This window comes from Lissotriton helveticus, chromosome 8 (assembly GCF_964261635.1).
Source record: "Lissotriton helveticus chromosome 8, aLisHel1.1, whole genome shotgun sequence".
Taxonomy (NCBI): Eukaryota; Metazoa; Chordata; class Amphibia; order Caudata; family Salamandridae; genus Lissotriton; species Lissotriton helveticus.
In genome coordinates, this window is record NC_136069.1 from 280,632,709 (window position 1) to 280,654,383 (window position 21,675).

General features: G+C 43.6%; 1 protein-coding gene across 3 annotated transcripts in view; it reads right to left on the bottom strand.

Moving 5' to 3' along the window:
- Positions 1-17,776: 17,776 nt before the first annotated feature.
- The window catches only part of SLC35F2 (solute carrier family 35 member F2), a 305,693-nt gene continuing 301,794 nt past the window's right edge, over positions 17,777-21,675 (bottom strand). For all 3 annotated transcript variants that reach the window (XM_078657041.1, XM_078657042.1, XM_078657043.1), the window contains exon 8: positions 17,777-20,876. In XM_078657041.1, the coding sequence (XP_078513167.1) occupies positions 20,667-20,876 (210 nt within the window). In that variant the 3' untranslated portion in view covers positions 17,777-20,666. The remainder of the gene's footprint in view (positions 20,877-21,675) is intronic.

Sequence of the window (21,675 nt, forward strand, 5' to 3'; positions counted from 1 at the left end):
AAACCCTGAACATACCAGTTGGTGGGCAGGTTACTGGGAGGACGAGAAGGTAGAAATGGAAGGGGAAGGGAGAAGGGGAAGGAGGGGGGTGAGTCAGGGAGGGAGGGAGAGAGGGGGGAATGATTGAAGAAAGGATGGAAGGAACTTGTTTGCACCACCTTTTGTGCGGAAGTGGGCTCATACCGCTAGGACTAATAACAGATGCAACGCACATCAGAGATCTCGAAGTGGAAAACCAGTCCTGCTCTCATTAAGCAGAATCTAACAGCACCTTGCTGTGCAGCCAGTATACAGAAGGTGCACACATCATGCCAGGAATTAACGACCCGTCTCTTGAAGATTGTTCTAAAATAAGTCTTCCCCTAGGCCTGCATGGACTCGACCAAACTGGATCCCAGGTCTAAGGTTTCAATATCACTCATCACTCCTGCAGCTGATATACTTCAATCCCTGCATCAAAGGAGCCCGGGTAGGTTGAATTCTCTTTTATTTTTGACTATAAAATCTTCTTGGCAATCTTTCCAAGGTTCTGTGCTTCTGTAACGAGTGTGAGGTGAAGCTCCAAGGGTAAACATTAGGCCGCTGAGTGCTTAAATCATCCCAGATGCCAGAACTAGAAAGTTCTAAGCATCTCTAATGGCGAACAGATCCAGTCACAATTGCTCCCTGTCACTTTTGGCAGCAGTCATCCGTGGCTAGCAGGAGGCTGCAAACATAAACTTGGCTGGCATTTCATATGTGTAGAAGACTCGGTGTCCTGAGCTCTCAACATGTCCAAGAGTTCACATTAGAAAGATGATGTACATGTCCTAGTGTCCATCAACACAGCTGCTGTCATATCCTTTGTGAAAATAGATCTGAGATAGTTTACTGTACCAACGCCCCTAAGTACGCTCGCGTCCCGTGCTTTGGCATAATTTGCACTTTACTCTCACAGATATGTGGCTTGCTATAAAGAGAGATGGGTGGATTACAAATAACAGAGAGGAAACTATTTCTGATCTGCAGGGCACGCAACGCCGAGGTGGCACAAGAGTGGTCATATCTCAGCAGAGTCACACAAGTCGAGAGTGTCATGCAGTCACATTTCTGCAAAACGCAGGCCGGACAGGTGCACCCAGAAGATGCAGGCAGGGTCATGTGTGTGAGTGAAAGATGTGCTTTGCGGAAATTATATACCCTGATGCATTAGGTATGGAGGTTGTAAATTGAGCATGCGCACAATACCCAGAGAAAAGGCAAAATAAAAGACAGAAAGGGATAGGTCTTATCCACTCTTAGCTTGTAAGAGTCTGCACTTCATATATGCACACCATGAAAATGAGAAATACCACAAAATGACTCGAGGAAACGCAGACAGGGAGACCTGCCTCACTGCACAGTATGTAAAGATTTACGAGGCAGCTCCCATCAGCAATAGAAAGCAAAAGAAGCCCCTTGTGGCCTGGGACAGCACGAAGAGGCCCAGAGAGTGCCAAGGATATCACAGAGGTTTAATGACGTCAGAAGCAGGGCCCAGTAAAACCAGGACCTGCGCCACCAGCGGGTTCTGTGAACAGGAAGGAACGTATCTTAAATGCACCTACAGTCCTCCAGCATTGGTAGTGTTCATAGATTCACATGCTTTAAAACATTTTCCACCACCAAGCTGGGTATCCTCAGTAAAATAATGATGGAGCAGTGCGTGAACAATACCACAAGTGTAGCCCATCCACATCAGTTGTTTTCCCGGCTCACTTCAATCCTTGACTTGACTTAACTTGTTTTCTATATACTGGCTCTATGCAGCCGTCACTGTTTATGTAAATCCTTTCAGAGATTAACAAATAGGCCCAAATTAATAGGTCATAGGGTAGGTAGCAGACCACTAACACCACCATGAATTATTTTCAAATCCATACAAAGGGTATATGGAGTAAATATGGCCTTGTCCGCGCCCTGGTATGAAGAGGGAGGGGCGCAGACACCCGGAGTTACAATCATGTGCTTAAAACACTCTAACATCTTTTTAATGTTGAACTAGCCTGGGGAAATTTCTCTTACTTCTTCTAGTCTCTTGCAGGATTTCGAGGCTCCCAGGTGATCCAGTTTTCTTTGGTGTCCGGGGCCCCTGGGTCAGCAAAGGAGGCGGATAGGCAGCACACAGTCTTTCAGCTGTGGAAGGCGGGCTGGTGCAACTTCATCCAGTCTGTGGTGATGCAAGCCTACGTGGTGGAGTTGAATTGGAGCAACCAATGTCGTATCGTTGAATGGGAACAGCCTACTTGGTGTTGCTGAGTGAGTCCTCTTTGGATCTTCGAATTGTCACTCAGACGGTGCTGGTTCATAAGTACCAAAAAATACATAAAAAAGAAACCCGGTAAACCAGGGACCAGGGCAGAACAACTGATGAAGGAACAACTTGGAAAAATGTAAAGTTTTCAGACAAATCATTAGATGATTGGTGTGGTCTATGATTTTAACATAATTTACTTGAGACAATGTTTCTATTTCATCTTTAACACAAATTGAAAAAGTAAGGTGCACCAAATAGTGATACAGTGCAGCTTAAATGAAAGAGGGATTGTAAAGTGTGCATGTGCTATACAAAATGCAGACATATACACTTGACTGATCAGGATAATGTATATTTTTGCAATACTCATTCTAGGAGTGTTGGTATCCTAAATCTAATAAACAGTCCACTGTTACAGGTGTCAACGTTTCGACCCCCTACAGAGATTATTTGCAATGGGGTCATCATCAGGACAGAAAATATTTGTTGGCGATCCAAAAAATAACGTCAGTAACTTATTAGTTAGATGTGGCAAGATGTGAATCCGTAAGATCATCAAATCTGGATCAATATGAATTGGGTGTGAAACATTGTCACTGATCAGTGTGTTTTAGGTCTTGCACCCCTCAGTGACCTTGTTCTGGTGACTGAAGAAATGCTTGACATACCCGCAGTACGTTAATCCGAATGGATGGGGCATGATAGAATCAGTGTGTTGTAGGTCTCTAAATTCACAGCAAACTGATTCAAACAAATTAGGGACCGTTTGTCAACTCATCATGACTGTAAATCGATGGTGAGATGATGTGGCCCCAGGACGTCACATTTAACTTTTAGCCTGGACAATACCGAATGATATCACTCCAAGACACCACGGTCATAGGAATTAAGGGCTTAGAGCATGCTGCTCCAGCCCTTTGTTAATTTTGTGAGACGATCACTTGTCTCAGACTCCCTGGCCCTCTCCTCTCTTCTACTAAGCTTTCTAGAGAGCCAACTACGAGTTCAGGGTATCACTCAGACTTGAGCCACCCAAGGGAATGACGCCTGAAAGTGGTGTCAGTGGGGACACACAGAGTGTGTCTGAGAAAAACCCATGCTAGGGGGCTAAGAGAGCCTTACATCTAATTCTACATCACTCCCTCCCTGGTTCCTATCATATTACCATTCCCTGAGTTTAACAGTTTGTTCCCTACTGCCTTGCTTCTTTAACTGGTTCTTCCAAAACTTACTAAGATTCCCTAATCCATGGTCCTGGAAGCCCTACACCACCTATCCAAACATAGACTCCCTCAATTGATCTAAGTATAGGGCGTCAAAGTCTGCTCCCACCAACCATGTTTCTGTTGTTGTACTGTGCAGGTAATGCATTGTGTAAGGTATGATATGGTATGATGATATGATATGAAATATGATATTTGTTGAGTGCACAGCTACTCAACACGAGTGCCCCGGCGCTTGAGAGCCTCGGAATAAAACTGTTGCTGAGCCTGAAAGGGGAGAGCAGAAACCTTAGGTTATTGCTGGAACAGCTAGGGTTTCAGCTGAGAACCTCAGACACCTGTTTAAGAGTCGTCGGTATAATGTTCCAAACACGGGCCCCCTGAACTTGGAAAGAACAACCTCCAGTTCGGGTGCAGGAAAACTTAGAGACAGCCGCCTGATTCCAGAAGGATGACCTCAGAGTTCTGTAGGGGACATAATGTGTAACTCTCCTTCTAAGATAGTGTGCACCTGTACGTTGTAAAGCCTTGAAGGCTAAAACCAGGACTGTAAAACGTATTCCATTTCGGACAGGAAGCCATTGCAGCCCCTTCAGGTGGCGTGAGATCCAGGCTCTCGGTCCAAGCATGAGGGCTGCTCTGGCAGCCGGGTTCTGGACCACCTGAAGTCTGTTAAGAAGGTACTCCGGAAGGTCAAGGTATAAGACATTGGCATAGTCAAGCCTAGAGATAATAAGGGCTTGGACCACAGTCTTCCTATTGGGAAGAGGCAGTAGGGGAAGAAATCTCTTAAGCATCTGCAGGAGGCCAAAACAGGATCCTGCGACTGACTGGATTTGGGCCTTCATGGACAGGGTATCATCCAACTTAACACCCAGGTTCTTCAGCGTGTTAACCAAGGTGAGGGGAGGGGAGGGGACGTCCGAATGGCCACCATTGTTTCCACTCGTCCCGGGATGGAGATCTAAAGAAGATTATCTCCGATTTTTTTCTGGGTTGCATTTAAGTTGATTCTCTCTGAGCCATGTGAAAACCCCAGTCAGGCATTTGTTGATCTTCTCTCCTTCAAAGTCCTCGCCCTTTTCACATGAAAATAGAATCTGTTTGTCGTTCGCAGAGGATATTATTGTCGCTCCAAAAGCTTCAGCCAAAGGAGCAAGAGCGGACATGTAAATATTAAAAAGTGTCCAGCTCAGAGTGGAACCCTGGGGGACACCCGCCTTCAGAGGAGGGATGGGTGCGGCGAAAGGAGGGGACCAGACCTCTTGGAATCTATCCTCAAAAAGGAGTAGAAGGACTTAAGTACTGGGCCACCCAGGCCGCACTCCTGTAATATGTGCTGTAGTCGGTCGTGCGGCACGGTACCAAGAGCCGCTGAGAGATCCAGCAAGATCAACAACGCTTTCCATCCTTTATCCAGCTTCTCATTGATAGACTCAGAAATTTCAAGCAGCACTGCCTCTGTGCTGAAATTAGATCTAAAGCCAGACTGGCTCTAGCGGAAAAGATTGGGACTTTCCACATAGCCCGTGATGACCGAGTTCAAATATTTCTCTAGTACTTTGGAGAAGAACGGGAGGAGCGAGATCGGTCTATAGTTGGATGCCACTGAGGGAAATCTATTGTTCTGTTGAAAACTGTATTAAACAACACATACCCAACTCACACCAACTGCAGCCAATTGACAGACCCCATTCAGGGGGAACAGGACACACATAGGCTACTTGGCCCAACCGTGGTGGTTGAGGTTGTTTACCATTGGTGTCCTGGGGTCTGTCACTAATGGCTCTGCAAAGAGCAAGCAGTCAAAGACCTTTTAGGGAGGTATTGTGAAGGCCAAGAGGTCAAAACTCAACAGGCACAATAACGTATTGCCCAGGCCATTGCGTGCCTTTTATGTAAAAGTAAACACTATAATCTAACATCAGAACCATATACTAATCCAGTTGATGGGACCATCGTACAGGGCTATATTCTAAGATGCTTAAGAGTCAGGCACTCCACCTCCCCGCCCACTTCTAATATCTTGTCTCCCTTTTAGGGTGAGGATCCTATGTCTACAATCCCCTACACAGTATGGCTGAGTTATCAATCAGGCACAGTTGCAGATAGCATCAAATACTCTCATTGGTCAAATGTTCAACAACTATAACCCATCTGACAAAGGTTTCAAACATGTGCGCCAGACCTGTGCTAACCAGATTCTGGGTCTAGGTGCAGACTAAGCTGTGCATTAACCTGCTGGTTACTGATGTAGTTAGAGCAGTGTGGCAGATGTGGTTCAGGCTTCCACATTCGCAGTGGAGGCTCATCTCTTGTGGGGGCCATGGTGACAATTTTGCCTCTGAACAGTGTTTACAGGGTGAGATTGGTGAGACAGGTCTGTGCAGGAACCCTCATCTTTGGCAGCAGTGGCCTTCCCAGCTGATTGCAAACAGGGATTCAGCTTAGGTATTTGTGGCCCCCAGGCCACAAATATCTGCTTTGGTAAGCATCTGGCAAGTGCAGCATCCATGCCGAGCAGGTCTTTCCCACTTCAGCTGTAATGAGGCTTCTCTCTCTCCAGCCCGGTCAGCACCAGTCTTTGAACCCTCAGTGGACTGTTGGGTGACACACCAATAGTTGAGTTAAAAATCTTTGACTGGCTCACCCTGGAACCACATAGAAACCCTGGTGGGCCTCTCTTGGTTCTCTCTCTGGATTAGTCAGCTTTATAAAGGGGCCCATATGCCGGGAACACACAGGGCTTCGCCTCCTGGACAGTCTCTCCTCCTGCAGGGCCAGGCTCTTTCCTTCCCTAGCACAGCAAGGATGCAGGCTTCCAGCCATTTCAGGCAAAAAGAGCAGACTTCAGGTGGTCAGAAGGGCTGCCAGGCAGGCACCAGCTATGTTTGCAAAGCAGCTCTTTGAATACTCTGTGGAGGAATCCCTTCTTTGTTCAAAAAGAACTTGAGACTGGAACAAAGAGGGGTGGTTTGGATTTCACTTTTGTATATATTTTCAAGACAGGGGAGGTAATGTGGCTCCACTGTGCCTCAGAACTTGTTTTTGTTTTAAAATGTAATTATTAGGTTACTGCTCGGACATCTCTTTTGTGCAAAGTCATGATTCTTACAAAAAGTACCGATGGGGCTGGCACCAAACAGGATATCAGCACAGTGAAGCTGTCATCAGCCTTCCTTTTAAAAAAAAAAATATTTTTATTAGTCAGAACCAGTAAAGACAAGCGCCAAAATACAATAATATTGCACGATAAAAAAAACACTTTCATATATGACACATTCTCATAACGAAAAGAGAGTAAAAAGTATAAAGTTAGAGGATAATTAAGACGATTGAGAAGTTCATAAAAAAGAATATATTATATAAGCGGAGGGAAGGGAGAGAAAACAGGACATAGTTTAATCGTAAAAGAAAGCAGAGACAAATGGTTCAACGACGCACTGAGCAAACCCCCCTCCTCCAGTTAGTGATAGGCTGCCAAATCGCCTTGCCACGCATTGCGGATTTTCGCCCTCTTGTGGCATAGATGGCTGTTTCCTGATTAAAGACACCAAGGAGGCGAGCTAACCACATTTGGAAGCTAGGTGGATCTGAGTCTTTCCACTGTGCTGCCAGTATTACCCTGAGGACTGCAGAGCCTATAAAGAGCATGGCCTCTTCGTGACTATTCAGGTTGAGTGTATTATCAGTGCCTAATAGATAGAGGGTGGGTGAGTCGGGTATTTTATGGCCAAACACTTCTTCCCAGAATTCAAAGATCATTTTTTTTAATTATTGTTAGTTAGTCACTGAACATATGTATTAGTGTTGCAGGGCCTTTAAGACATCTAGGGCATTGATCGTTCTCCCTTTTGCCCCAGGCATAGAGTTTAGCCGGGGTAAAATATAGATTGTATATAGTTTTATAAGTCTGGGCTTTTAAACTAGCTGACATAAGTAAGCGTGATGATAGCAAAGGCTCAAATCAATGGCTACGTTTGGGTTGTCAAGTTTATCTGCCCAGACAGATTCTATATGATCTAAATCGTCTGGTAATTTATCCAGCAGTTGGCCATAGATTTTACCTATTCTTGTGTTTTTTTTACCTAGGGTATCTATGAATTCAATTCTCCCCAAGTTGATGTTGGGGGCCTTGCGTTTAAGCATAGTGTGAATCTGTATAAATTTAAAGTAAGGCCCATTTGGTAGGTCAAATTTTTGTTGTAAGTCTGCAAAAGTCGAAGCCTGATTCCCCTCCAAAATGTCCCCTACTGAGATAATTCCTGCGGATTGCCATTTTTTTGAGAAGGCGTCATTCCCTAGCTCGGGCAGTAGGTTAGAGTGCCATAGAGGAGAATATCTAGTAAGCTATGGGATATGCATGTATTTGGTTGTTCTTAGCAAACTTTTCCAAGCACTGGGGATGATTTTGAACGTATTCTTTTTATAATAGCTTCTCTCCACTTGCAGCAGAAAAAGACCTTTTGCTTTTTTGCCTAGGGACAGCTCATAAATAGATGGGAGTGGTGCCGCATTGAGATTCTCTGGGCTAGGATTAGCATAAAGAAGCAGGGCCATCTGTTTGAGAAATGAAGCCCAGAGGTAAAACAAAATATTTGGAACCGCTAATCCTCCTTTGTTCTGGGGTAGTGACAGAAACTTCAATGATCTTCTGATTTTACCCTGTTGCCACATAAATTTAGACATAAAAGTTTCTAGTAGTTTGAGGACCTTCTCATCCGGAATCAAGGGAATAGCTCGAAATAGATAAAGCACCCTAGGGAGAATATTAATTTTTAAAAAGTTCCCTCTGCCAATTATTGATAGCTGTAGGCTATTTACCCGATCTAGATCTTTCCTTATAGTATTAAGGGCTCATAGTTGAGTTTCGGGATTTGTGAGACATCAGGGCTTATGGTGACCCCAAGGTATGTAGCTTTATCGGTTTTCCTACGGTCGTTACAGATGACATTATCCGTACACAGCACAATTGTTTTTTCCTTATTTAGTGAATACCTAGAATATAGGCCGTAAGCTTGTGTTACTGCCTCTATTTCATAGATTGCCTCGGAGGGGTTAGGTGTTATTACCGCAATGTCATCAACATAAGCCAATACTTTAGTTTCAAATTGGTTAATCACTATAGGTGTGATTAGAGGGTTCTCTAAAAGTTTCAAAATTAAAGGATTTATAAAAAGGGCAAATAATATTGGAGAACAGGGACAACCTTGTTGCGTGCCTCTGGATATTCTAATTATACTAGATTTGGAGCCCATTATTTTTAATTTTGCCTTCGGTTCAATATACATAGCCATTATGGATTTCACAAATTTGGGGCCGAAATTACAGTGGGTCAGTACGGCCCATATAAAATTCCAAGACACCCTGTCAAAGGCCTTCTCGGCATCCAAGAGAATCATCGACATCTGGCCCCCCGTTACAGACATTATATCAAACAGGGAGATAACTCTCCAAGTGTGGCCGGTCGTGCCTTTGCCGGAAATGAACCCATGCTGCCAGGGGGAGACCAGATGTTCGATGACCCGGCCAAAACGGATAGCCATTATTTTAGCATATAATTTGGAGTCAGAATTGATTAGAGAGATTGGGCGATAGGATGATAGCTGATCGAGAGGTTTGCCCTTTTTTGGAAAGATAATTATATTTGTTTCACGCCATGACGTAGGGGGGAGTACCATTCCATTGAATCCCTAAAAATAGATCGAGTATAAGTGGACCCAGAGTAAGATTAAGGATTTTGTATAATTCAAGGGGGATCTTATCCGGGCCCGCCGCTTTCCCCGAGGCCAGTGAAGACAGGGCAAGCTGAACCTCTATAAGTGTGATTTCTTTCTCCAGGTCTTCTCTGATATTATCGTTTATAGTCTTACTTCCCTCTGGATGCTCAAGAAGATTGTTCAGAAACAGGTCAGAGTCAGGCCTGCTACTTACATTATCGTCTTGATAGAGGATCTGGTAGTATTGTTAGAAAGCGCTGATTAATCCGACGTTTGTGTTAGCGTTCGCCCTCCTTATTGTATATTTGTAATGGCATTATAGGAGATTTGTTGACGTGTATGTAGTGCGAGTTGTTTGCCCACCTTCTCCCCATTCTCATATACTTCTTTCCAATGTGTTTTATACGTCTCGGCAGCTTTTTGAGTCAAGCCAGAGTTGAGCTCAGTTTTTAAGACCAGCAGGAGATACATAGCTAGTTTCCCATTTTCCCCTTGTGCTATTTGCGCAATATGTTCTTCCTCCGCTCTGGCTAGGTCGCCCAGTTTCTAATGATATTCCATGCTATTTTCTTTCTGTAATCCTTGTTGGCTAGCAGCTTCCTATCAAAGGTCCAGCTTCTGCGCTCTCTTTTAGTGGATGTAATATTAACTGTGAGGGTTAATGCATTGTGGTCGGAGATAATTTTGGGTTCTTTAATAATTGTGGCATTGTTGGCAAGATCATTTGTAGTGAATAAATAATCAATCCTAGCATATTTGCTATGGGGGCAGGAATAGTAAGTGTAACCAGGGTCTGGGTAGTTTTTAAGCTCCCATATGTCGCTTAAGCCAAGACTGTTGCAAAGTCTACTAATCGCTTTAAAAACTCGTGGCTTACGGCCCTTATAGTGGGGGTGTGTATGGGTGGTTGAATTGAGGGCCTAGCGAGATGTTTAGGTCGCCACATAATATAAGAGGGTCTTGTATGGCTGCAAGTTCGAGCTCAAGTGTGTCAAATATAGTAGGATCGTCTTGATTAGATCCGTAGATAGAGCAGATAGTGATGCCGATGCCCAATTTAATAATTACCCATCTGCCTTGAGTGTCTACTAGTTTTATGGGTGGGTTGACCAAGAAAAGTTTTAGCCAGCACTGCTACCCCTCTAGTATTAGATGTTTGTGTAGTATATGCTAATAAGTTATATCCCCTAGTTTTAAGAAGCTGTCTTTTATGCCAGGGCAAGTGCGTCTCTTGAAGGCAAATAATGTCTGCCGGGTTTTGGTATATTATCTCGCTCAGCCGTTGACGCTTATCTCTATCTAAAAGACCTGAAACATTCCAGGTTCGTATAGTTAACTTCCCCATACTCGTATGTTTTGTAGCCTAAAATGTGCCTGTATCCTCGACTCCCATTGAATGTATGTTTGTTCTGACTTAATTTTAGTTTTGATTACATTATTCCCTGAGAATAGTATTGATAAAGTATATGAAGTGAAAATTGGTTTGATTCTGGTTCTGTTTTTAGATTTTTTGTTTTTAACATACTCCCCCACCCACCCCCCCTCCCCCCAGCTCCCAATGAGACGCCCTGGGTCATAGGGCACCCAGGTGTAGGCGTCAGTAAGGACAGTACGTCGCAGCATGCTCCGTGGCCTGATCAACAGAATGTACATTTCGGGGAAACAAAATACAGATAAGCTACTTCACTTTGTTGTCAACCCAACCCAAATTTAAGAGGTGAGATACTTTCCCCTTCTATCAAGTCTTTTAATGCTGTACTGCCGTTGTCTAGGCCGCTGGCGTGGATAGTCCCTTTTTGTTTTTATTATATATATATATATATATTTTTTTTTTTTTAATTTTTTTTTGGTCTGTTCTTAGATGCTTTTGCGTTATTTTCATGCATTTCCCTTGGCTGTCTCTGTAATTTCTTTCAGATAGGATTCGGCCTGGATTTCGCTTATAAAGCTTTTTGTCGTCCCCTTGTAGATGACTTTAAGACGTGCCGGATTTTGTAGGAACACAGTTGCTCCGATTTTCTCAAAAGGGGTGAACAATTGCCTCATTCGCCATCTCCGTTCTACTGTGGCGTGCGCGAAGTCGGGGCGCGCGAAGAAGGTAAAACCCTTGAATTCTTTCTTATTTGAGGGTCTGGCAATATCGTAGATTGTCTCCCTTAAGATGAAGTTCCTGAAGTTGACCAATATTGCTCTCGGGTATTGTGGGGTTTTATGTGCGCGTTTGGGGAGTACCAGGGGGAACCGATGGGCACGCTGGATCTCGTTGTTCATATCCCAGGCTTGGAGTTCGGGAAACAATGTTTTTAGAAGATTGACCATGAAGCACCGTGGATCAGTTCCCTCCGCGCCTTCGGGGATGCCGAAGAAGCGCAGGCTGTTTCTCCTGCCTCTGTTCTCGAGGTCTTCTACCTTTTGCATCAAGTCTTTGATAACTCCTTCATGTTCTTTTTCCTGCGCTTGAAGTTTGGTGACATCACACTCAAGATTTTCTGTGCGAGTTTCAACAGAGGCCATTCGATTAGAGATATCAGAACATGTTTGGCCAACTTTTTGAACAGCGCCTTAAAGTTTTTGTATAGCCGCATGATTCCTGTTGCTGTCCATTTTGACATCTTTGTGAAAGAGTTTGATCGAATTAAATACCTCGCTCAGAGATGGCTCGGTTGCATTTCCATGTCCGTCAACCTGCGCTTATTTTTGTACTGGGATATTTTCCTCTGGTAGCCCCATAGTGCGCAAATGTGCTTCGAGTTCTCTAGGGTTCTTTGATATTGAGTCATTATGTGTGTAGCTTTGTCTTTCTTTAGGTCGCTCCGCATTGCTCCCAGGATCTGTGGTTTCGTCGTATGATGACTTGCGGTGCCTTCTGTGTCTTCTTTTTTTTTTTTCAGCCTTTTCTTTGGGGTAGGATTTTGACAAGGCGCCCCTAATTTCCCTGGGAATGTATTGTCGGGGACCTCCAAGGTTGTTACTGCTAGCTTAGTGCTTGAGCTTCTGTCATCTTCCTCACCGGCCTCACTTGAGTCAGTGATCACACTAGAGATAGATACTCCTGTCTCATAGATGTCCGAGTCAGACTCTTCGGCGGATGCTTTGGACTCTAGGAGTAGTTTTCTATTCGGTGCGGAAGTTTGTGCCAAGGCGGGAGAGTGTTCAGGTCTCAGGGGTCCAGTTGGGAGTATAGGCGGGAGCTCTCTCACATCGTGTGTGATTGTAGGTGAGGTTGTATTTTCAATTACTTTTAGATTTACACTTTTTGTTGGTTTGACCAGCCCTTCCTTGGTTATTGGCGTACATATGGTAGTAATCCGTGGCTGAGAGTCTACCTGTTGTCCTGTGATTTTAGCAGCCGCGTTCAGGTTTTTAATAGTCTATAATCTCCTCGCCTTTTTGGCCATTAGCTCCAGATTGTCGTTGTCATTGTCGTTGTCTGGTTCGTTGGTTGCCATTTCTCTGTCTATTTCCTTTGCATTCTCGCTGCTCTTCATTTTATCCTTGTCTTTAACTTTATCAATGTTTCTTTCCAGTTTCTTATCCGAGATCTTGTCTGTGCTTTTTTCCGTGTTTTTATCTTTATTTTTCTCCTTGCCTTTATGTTTGTCAATAATGCTGCAGTTGCCGCTGTCTTTCTCCTCAAGGTTTTCTTTGGCCTTGAACCCTCTAGTTTCCGGTCGTCGCTGTGGATCTTTTACTTTTTGGACATTGTTAGAGTTTTCATTCTCAAGAGCTATTTTTCGGGGCTCTACAGGTGCTTCTGGATCGCCTGGATGAATAGCTGGTTCGGTTATTTGTTCGGATACTTGCGCAGGTGCTTGTCCCCCAGCGCCGGCCCCATCTCTAGCGAGATCCGTCATGACGTATATCTGACTATGGCTTTGACTTTGACGTCGAACCAAAACTTGAGCAGGAGCTTGCCCTCCCAGCTGTGTCTGAGTCCGTCTTAGCGTTCTTGCTGAGAATGTTGTAGTTGTTGTTATGGTTACAATGGGGAATTTAGAAGGTTTTGGGACACTTAATACCAATGTTGTCCCTACTGCCACTGATGTTGTTGGTGCAGCTCTGGTATTTTTTAAGAATATTTCTGAGTCTTGAGCAGCCCGGCCTCTTGAGGCGAGTCTTTGGTTTGACTCTTGCCAGCACCAGAAGTAGCTCGGTACTGGTCCAGCTGGTCAGGCTTTGACATAAGCTTTTGGCCAAGTTGCCTGGAACGTCCTTGGTTTAGCCTTCAAGGAGACAGACACATGAGTGCCTGTTATTGGTGTCCAAACAGCCACCCCCCCAGCTTGTGAAATGACCGCTGTCACAGGCCTTGCGCCTTACGCCAATGTCTCAAGCCAGAGGCCCAATTTGCTTGTTCTCTTGCTCACTGCTCGTTGCTATTGGCCCCTGTTTTTTTTTTTTTTTTTTTTTTTGGGGGGGTGGTGGCCCCTTTGCCCTTTGCCTTTTGCCTAGTACACGTACCGCCAAGACCAAGTCTGAGTACCAAATACCCCGAGCAAGTCCCGATCACCGTATCCTACCGCACTGTAGCACAGATAGCGAAAACTTGTTATGTGCTCAATTCGGCTTTCCCTTGACTTGACTTTGTTTGCTTTTTTTTTCCCTTTCATTTTTTTTTTTTTCATATAGACACAGTAAGCACAAACACCACCGCAGGACCCTACTATAAGGCTGTCAGGCTGTGCAGTGTCGTCCCTCAGTACTGATCCCTGCACTCTTCGGTAGATCGGATATGATACCGCACTATGAGCCTTTAAATCCTCGTGCCTCAGGGTTTGCAGATGACGAGGGAATAGGCCACGACCAGGCCGGCCGAGTGTTTGATGGAGTTGAAGTTGTGACGCGCAGCCTTCCTAAAGCAGTAATTGGAGAGAGACAAACTGTCAGGCCTTCCCTAGCAAATTTCTCACCAGGAACAACTGAAACTGCGCCCCGCCCCGGACGCCTATCATCTAACAAATGGCAGTGCTCAGGAAGAACTAATCAGCCCCCTTTTGCTATCAAGAGCCACTTTGAATTTCTAATGGAAGCCTTGTCTCCATCCTTCCTCACTTCAGTGTCTAGGTCTCCACTGTCTAGCTACAGGAATGTAGGCAATACACTTCCACGGTCCGAGGAAGCTGCACTCTTCCTCTCATCTTGCGCCATGTTAGACCAAGGGCATCCAAAATGTATCCCACTGTCTACAAAACCAAGGCTCACACAATATCACAAGTGTTACACACAGAACGCAGATCCACACCGTCAACATGAACACAGGATGTCAGCCCATGGTTCTGGGTTTCACATAACAGATGAACTTTTATATGAGGAGACATTAGTCTCACACCTCTAATATAGTGGGAAAAGAACTGGTAACACTAAAGATTCACAAAGCATGGTAAGCTGCCATCACTGCTTTTTGTAATGCATTAGTCCAATGCCTACTATAAAAGCATGCTTTGTGTGCCACTTCTGGTCACAGAACAGATTCAGGACCTTGCATTAGCATGGCCAGACCTAGGTCCTTTGCATATAAGCCAGATTAGGGTGATGTCAGGGCCAAAACAAAAGTCAGGATAAAGGTTTCACATGTAGTTGAACACAAAGGACAGGGGTACACAACTGTATGGCATGCAGTGGACTTGGCAGTCTCAACACAAGCCAACAACCATGAGAACAATCCCATTTCCTTCAGCTGAAAAACCACAAGGAGCAGACAACTGAGTCAAGAAACAAAGTCTTTGGTCTAGCACAATATTATACAACATATTGTAGACTTCCACCTGCTCATCGGCTTGCGGAAGCCAAGCGAATAAGAGTGTGTAAAACTTTATAAATAAATAAATAAATAATGAGAAAGTAAGCTACTGCATGGAAGTTCATCGATTAGGCGTACAGGTCATTGACTTGCTGCCAGTAAAGGCAGCAAGAACTAGGAAAGACTTTAGAGAGCTGTTTGACCACTTGCACGAACAGAGAACACCATGATAGCCAAGTAGCGAGAGATACCACATTCACTCGTACTGTCTCATAACAAGCTTAAACTTAGATGCGTTGTGTATAATGCGAGTCGTCTTCAAAATTCACCAGATCTGAACAATATACTATCTCAAGAGGTGAAAGGGGTTTTAGAAACAAAGACTCACTACAACACGAAACCATGTACTTCAGGACATGCCTCCTCTCCTTAAGGAAAATCATTAATAATTCCACTAAGCACTTAAACCACCATTCTCCTCAGAAGCTTCCATCCACTGAGAATCAAACTTACCCTCCAAGCCTATAAGATCTTTAACACAAATTCAGCTCGTCTCTAGTCTTACACATTCATCTGCAGTTTTGGACCTCAACTAATCCAATTCTTTTCCGTTGATGCAACGCTATATGCTGATTATTTGTGGTGTACTTGTCATCAGTTCCATGTTAAGCGCACTAATACTACTTACTGGTGCAAGTAGGCTAAAACTGTTAATTAAAATGGTTCAAAAGGCTCAGGGAAAAGGATGTCTGGGTTGGGAGCATGAGACAAGTCATAGGATGTGTGTGATGATACAGTACAACTCGAAGACTTTGAAGTTGCACCAGAGAACCACTAGAATAGTAAAAGAGAAGCTTGTAATCAAAAGAATGAACAGACCCACTACGGATGCAACCAAGACTTAAAATGTGTCTGTCCAGTCACAGTTAACTCTCAGAGAACAATAGGGTCTTACTGCCACTATCAGTCAGGTTGAGATTCTGCAGCCCCTAACCAAAAGTTATGTAACAATCTTGCCGAGTTGTTTTTCTCAAACACCCAATAAAAAGCAATTTAAAAAAGAAGTCAATTTAAAGTTTACAACCAACTAATATGGAACAAATCAAACAGAACACTTTTTCTATATCCAGGCTAGCTATGGTTAGCCTGGGTAATATATAGTAATGCCAATTCCTATATAACCCTTCTTGCCCATACTAATAACATTATACTCTGCGGTCGGCAAGCAACTATGGCTTAATCATCTTCCACTCACACAAGACATATATGCTATAGGTTGTGTATATCACCCAGCACTGTAACAAACAATAAAACAGCCATCACCATCTGAACAGGCATGGGATATCTGAAGGGATCTGTCACATACTGCCGGCCAACCAGAGAACTCTAATCGAGTCCACCACAGCAGTTAACAACCAGGTACACACTATGGCTGCATCTTTCCATCTCACAATGACATTCGTACATGGGATGATAGTAACAAAGTCCATCCCAGCAGATCACCTTCAGCATTTCTCACTGCCTGCTTAGGGCCAAACACGTTAAACAAAATATCAGATTGGACAACACAGTAGCCAGCTAAATAGACTATGATCAAAGGAAATAACACAAAGGGACCTGCATGCCACTCAAACCTGTCATCTTACTAAAATCCATAAACTATGCATCACTCATGCCTCTTCATCCACCATACTGCTAAGTGCTGAGTCCATTAACATGATAACTGCACCCCGGCGGTCACCAAACATGACATGGGAATACTTCCCACATAAAATCAAAAAACCGAGACAACATCCTTCCAAATATACACCCTACATGGCATAGCTTGCTGACCATGTAAGCAACTACTTCAGTGCCCCACATAGGGGTAGTGTTACATAAATGCTGCAATACACAAAAATAGAACTGTCATTGAATGTTCCTTCTCTACCCTAAGAACACACCACAGATGACAGGAACATACCATATATAACGTGGAACTTAATTTAAGCAATACAAACCCTCAGCCTATAATTAAACTACTAAATACAATCATAACATCATACCATGAACATGCCAGAGAAATGAATGCATATGCTGACATCCCCCTTACAGGTGTGCTTTCTGATCCCTTTTTTTGAGACAGTTTCCTTGATCGCGATTCCATTGACCACCATGTTGGAGGGAAAAGCTATAAAATGCAGCATCCTTGTGCACCGCTCAAACAAGAGTTGATTTAAACATCCTTCCAACTCTTAGATGCTCATAAGTATCTTCTCGAGTTCCCGGAAGATGATCAAAGCTGTGTGTTTTTGCAGTATTTTATGAACTCCACATATACCTCTTCGCTGGAAATATTCATCTAGCAGTTGCAAACTGGTTTGAATGTGTCAATGAATGTTCCGGAGCATGCTTTGCCTGACCTATAGTCAACATACATATCTGGGGGGGTCAAACAATATAAGGTAAATGAGTTTTCGAAATATCCAAAGGTGGAATTAGTCAAAATCATCTGAAATGAAACTGGGGTTCCCCTTGTGTAGAAAATCTTGGTCTTCCTTCATTCTCGCACTTGTCTGAGTGCAGCATCACTGCACATGGCGTGCATGTGAATGTAGTCATTATTTAAAAGGCTGGCCTGGAAATGTCCCATACAACTTGACAGCTCTTAAAAAAGAGCATGAGTTGTGTGGCAACATTTTTTGTACCTGGCCAATGAATATCTCCATCAATGGAGAATGAAGTAATACTGCTTTAAAATAACCACCTTCCCACCAAATCCAGGGAGAAGCCTAGAACCTTTCCACACAAGCGGCAGAAATGAAGACAGAACAATGAATGAAACACTGCAATGGCACTGTAACTTTTTATTGTGCAGAGTACTAAATTACAAAGTTGACTGATCATTCAAGATTTGAACAAATGTCCTCGTAAAAGGTAATGTGCACAGGACACTCTGCACGGTTTTCATTTAATGAACAAAAGCACCTTCTTTGTAAAAGATATTACATATTTCATCACAAAAGGTAAACAGGCAGTTCTTGCTCTCGGAGCTCATTTTCAGATTTCTGCCATGCTATACAGCAGTTCTGAAAATTAAACCTTTTGTGTTGAAGCTTAACTCACAAATGCAAAATACATATTTTTCTTTGAACTAGTAAAATCAAATATATCAATCGTGCCAATAAAGTTATGCTGAACAACATGATAAAATCTTCCCATTTACAGAAACGAAAAAGCTTGTATGCTTTTCTTCATATTTGAAATCTGTGAACATGTCATCCCTTCATTTGTGTTCCGAAATTTACCTGTGGCAGGCTCATTGTACCAGAAATAATATTTGTGCGCCATGTCATGTTAAATAATAAAAAACAGCCGTGTTTGGCTTTATTTCTAAAATAAAATTCCAGTTACAAATGTGCAGTTAAAAATGTCACATATATCCCATTTCTGCTCTAATATTTAAATAATTGATGATATCTAGTGCAAAGATACTTGGAGCATGTAGGCCTTGCCTTCAATAGACACTACAATTGACAGCACATGAGAATGATAATCAACAGCAACAACACACACTGAGGAATACAACAAGGACAGTGCCCTCGTTGACTACCAAGAGATTGTGCCAGACCAGTTTAAGGCAAGAGTTCCTCTAGTTAAAGCTGGTAAGTGATAAAGAAAAGGTATAGTTAAGACCTTGGAGATGCCTGGGTCGCTGCTCCTTTGTACGACAGACCCGCCCCTTCAATGTTATGGCCGCCCGCGGCGTATTCAATATTGCCAAGCCCAGCCAGGAGAGTGCAGTGGAGGATGTCGTCAGAGTGACCGTCCGGTTTGGTTGAGTGGAAGCCAGGAGTGGACTCGGACAGGCTGCCTGAATTAACCGGGTGCCGGTGGCAAACCAAAAATAATTGCTGCGACGGGTGGCTCAAGGCAGCGAGTCAGTTACCGATGCTAGTCATGCAGAGCTGCGGCTGCCTGGCTGAAGATCTGATCATCATGAACAGAATTTAGTAAGTAACGTAGTTACTATCACTTCTCATCCCCATCCGAGGTCTGTCAGTGTACTACTTTAGTGTCCTTCCATTTCTGGTGCTTTGCAGCAGTTTTAAGATCTTCTTAGTTTCTCGTTGCTGAAACTGGTGCAATTTCTGATATCTATATGTTTCCCTCATCTTTATTGCTCGATTTTGCCCGGGAGAAAGTCTCCCACATAGTCGTTAAAATGTCACTCATAATTACACAGAAATTATGAAAATGTTGTACATAGCAATCTGAAACCTTGGCAGTTGTGTACAACGAGAGGACACTTGGACACAATCTCCCTTCGGGGCTGGAGCAACAGTTCTTTTGAATGCACAGCTGATTAAGCAAGCATATGGGGGTCAGGTCCAACTGTGCTCAAGTTGCACCGTTGGATAGTTGCAGCGTTGGGTGGACAGACCCTCAGAGGCTACAGACAATTTTAGGCTTGTTTGGAAATTAAACTCAGATTGCAGTAAAGTTGAGCGTTCATAGTAAACGATCGTGCTCTACCAAAATCTGCGGAACGGCATGAGGAGCCACCATTTTAGTGTTTCTTTACCTTTTTAAATGACACTTTGCTCACTTGGAGCACGAGAGTCAGTTTTAATCTTTACAAACGAAACCCAGCCAGCTTCAATCTTCGCTAATAAAAAGAGAGTTGTCAAATATGTCAATTCTCACCTATAAGTAAACCACCAAGAGTTTCTGTGAACACACCAGCTGAAAGATGGAGTGGTGGGAATGTGCAACAAATGGGTGGGAGGTGCAAGGAGCCAACATGCACTGGAAAGGAGAAGCAGGAGGGAGCAACAGGGGCAGACCCACAGGGCAAAGAGGGAGAGGTGGGAGCAAGCAACAAGGAGTGGACATACTGGGGGAGGGAAAGGGGACATGGCAGGAAGAAGCAACAAGGTGCCGACAGAGAGGAGTGGCAGGGAAATGTAAAATAATCCCTCAGGCACTGCAATGCAAGCACTCCATAGGAGGCAGAAGGAAACACAAAAACAGCTAATAGCATAAAGTGAAAGACACATCTCCCCTGGGATGAATGACAATGTCTCCATCCAGAGGCTGACAGTAGCTGCTCTATCTAAGCAAATTGCTTACCGTAAGCAATACAACTGTGGTGTTAAATCCAGAGCTAAAAAAGCGAGAAATGTGTGGGAACCATTTATACAGTGTGAGCGGAGTTCTCAATGTCTGTTATTTTCTAACAGCATGCACACATTCGTAGATTCTCTGAACCAAATCAGAGCATTCTCGAATTTGCAGGTCTACAAAGGACACAGGCAGTTAGTATTCAGGGAATTTTCCTACGGTTACATGTCATGTGCTCAAGGTTAGAAAAAAGCAGAAAAGGTTTCACATCAGCACACAGGTACTAGGCAGCTGTGTGTAAGCGAGTGTATTGTGGACTAAAAGCATGTGTGCATGACAAGTCAACACAGTACTTTCAAGGCAGGAGTGCCCATGAGAACCAGCTGTGGATCACCTCACCTTCTGTACTTGCAGCAAGTTTAAAAAAATGTTTCATGGATACAAGGCTCTGCCTTAGAAAAGATCTCATTACTTAAAAACGCTATTTAAAAAAAATATGTTTTACTGGCTAATATAGTCCAAAAACTGCCCTAAAAAGCAAATGCAGCATTCAAGTCTGAATGGAGTCTTCTTCTGTGGCTACCAGGAAGAGACTGTTTCTTCCCCTACTCCTTGTTCAATGCTGTGTCTTCAACAGAAATGAACTCAATAGCACAGGGAACTGCCTCCTCTTCCTCTTCCATCTTCAGTCCAGTGTTATCGATTCCAGGGTCCTCCTCTTGCGCTACAGGCTCAGCACTATATGTTGGGGTGGAACAATACAGAAGAAATCCAACCATGATGATAACGAAAGCTAAGATATACAGTCCAGAGAACTGAAAGCAAGAAAAAGACACAAACACATGAGTGTTATGCACAGAATGAGGACTGCAAAATGAAATACTAAAATCACAAGCACACTTTAAAGCCATCCAGTTTTCATATCAGTGACCTTTCGTGGTCATGGCACAAACAGTGGTTTGAAATGTTAACCTATAGCATCAATTATCAACATGATGATGGGTAAACAATGATACAGCACATCACCCTTTCTCTGAAAAAGATCGCAATAATGCAAATATCACAACCTGAACCAGTTATCCATGACTTAAAACAATTATTGATTGTTGGTCCGGTCCAAAAATCAATCTATATGTTTATGGCTGCAATTCCTTTTTTTAACCAAAGATTAACCTTCAGCACCATAAACTGTACAGCAGGACACTTCTTCGAGTGTCACTGCTTTTAGCTGAAGCATGCATTCAAAATACTAATACATTGTCTTTTTTAAGTGTATCTTTTTGTTGTTTGTTGGCTGGGTTATAACACCGCTGTAGGTGGATGGGGTACTATGTGTTTTGAATGTAGTTGTGGAGAAGCAAAACAACCATTGCTGTAAGAGGTTAAGAATGACGCAATTGTGTGCTGGGGAGGACTGGGAGAGGTAATGGCATGGAGTGATGCCTCTGTGCTGGAGTTGGAGTCACAGTGCTAGGAAGTGGTGGTGGTGTTCTAAAAGATGGTTTCAAAGTACTGGGGGGATACCTTGGGGCGTGTTGGGATGGTGTTGCAGCACTACGAGTGTTGCTCCTGTGTGAACAAGATAATTCACAGTCCCCCTATAGGTAGGTGCTA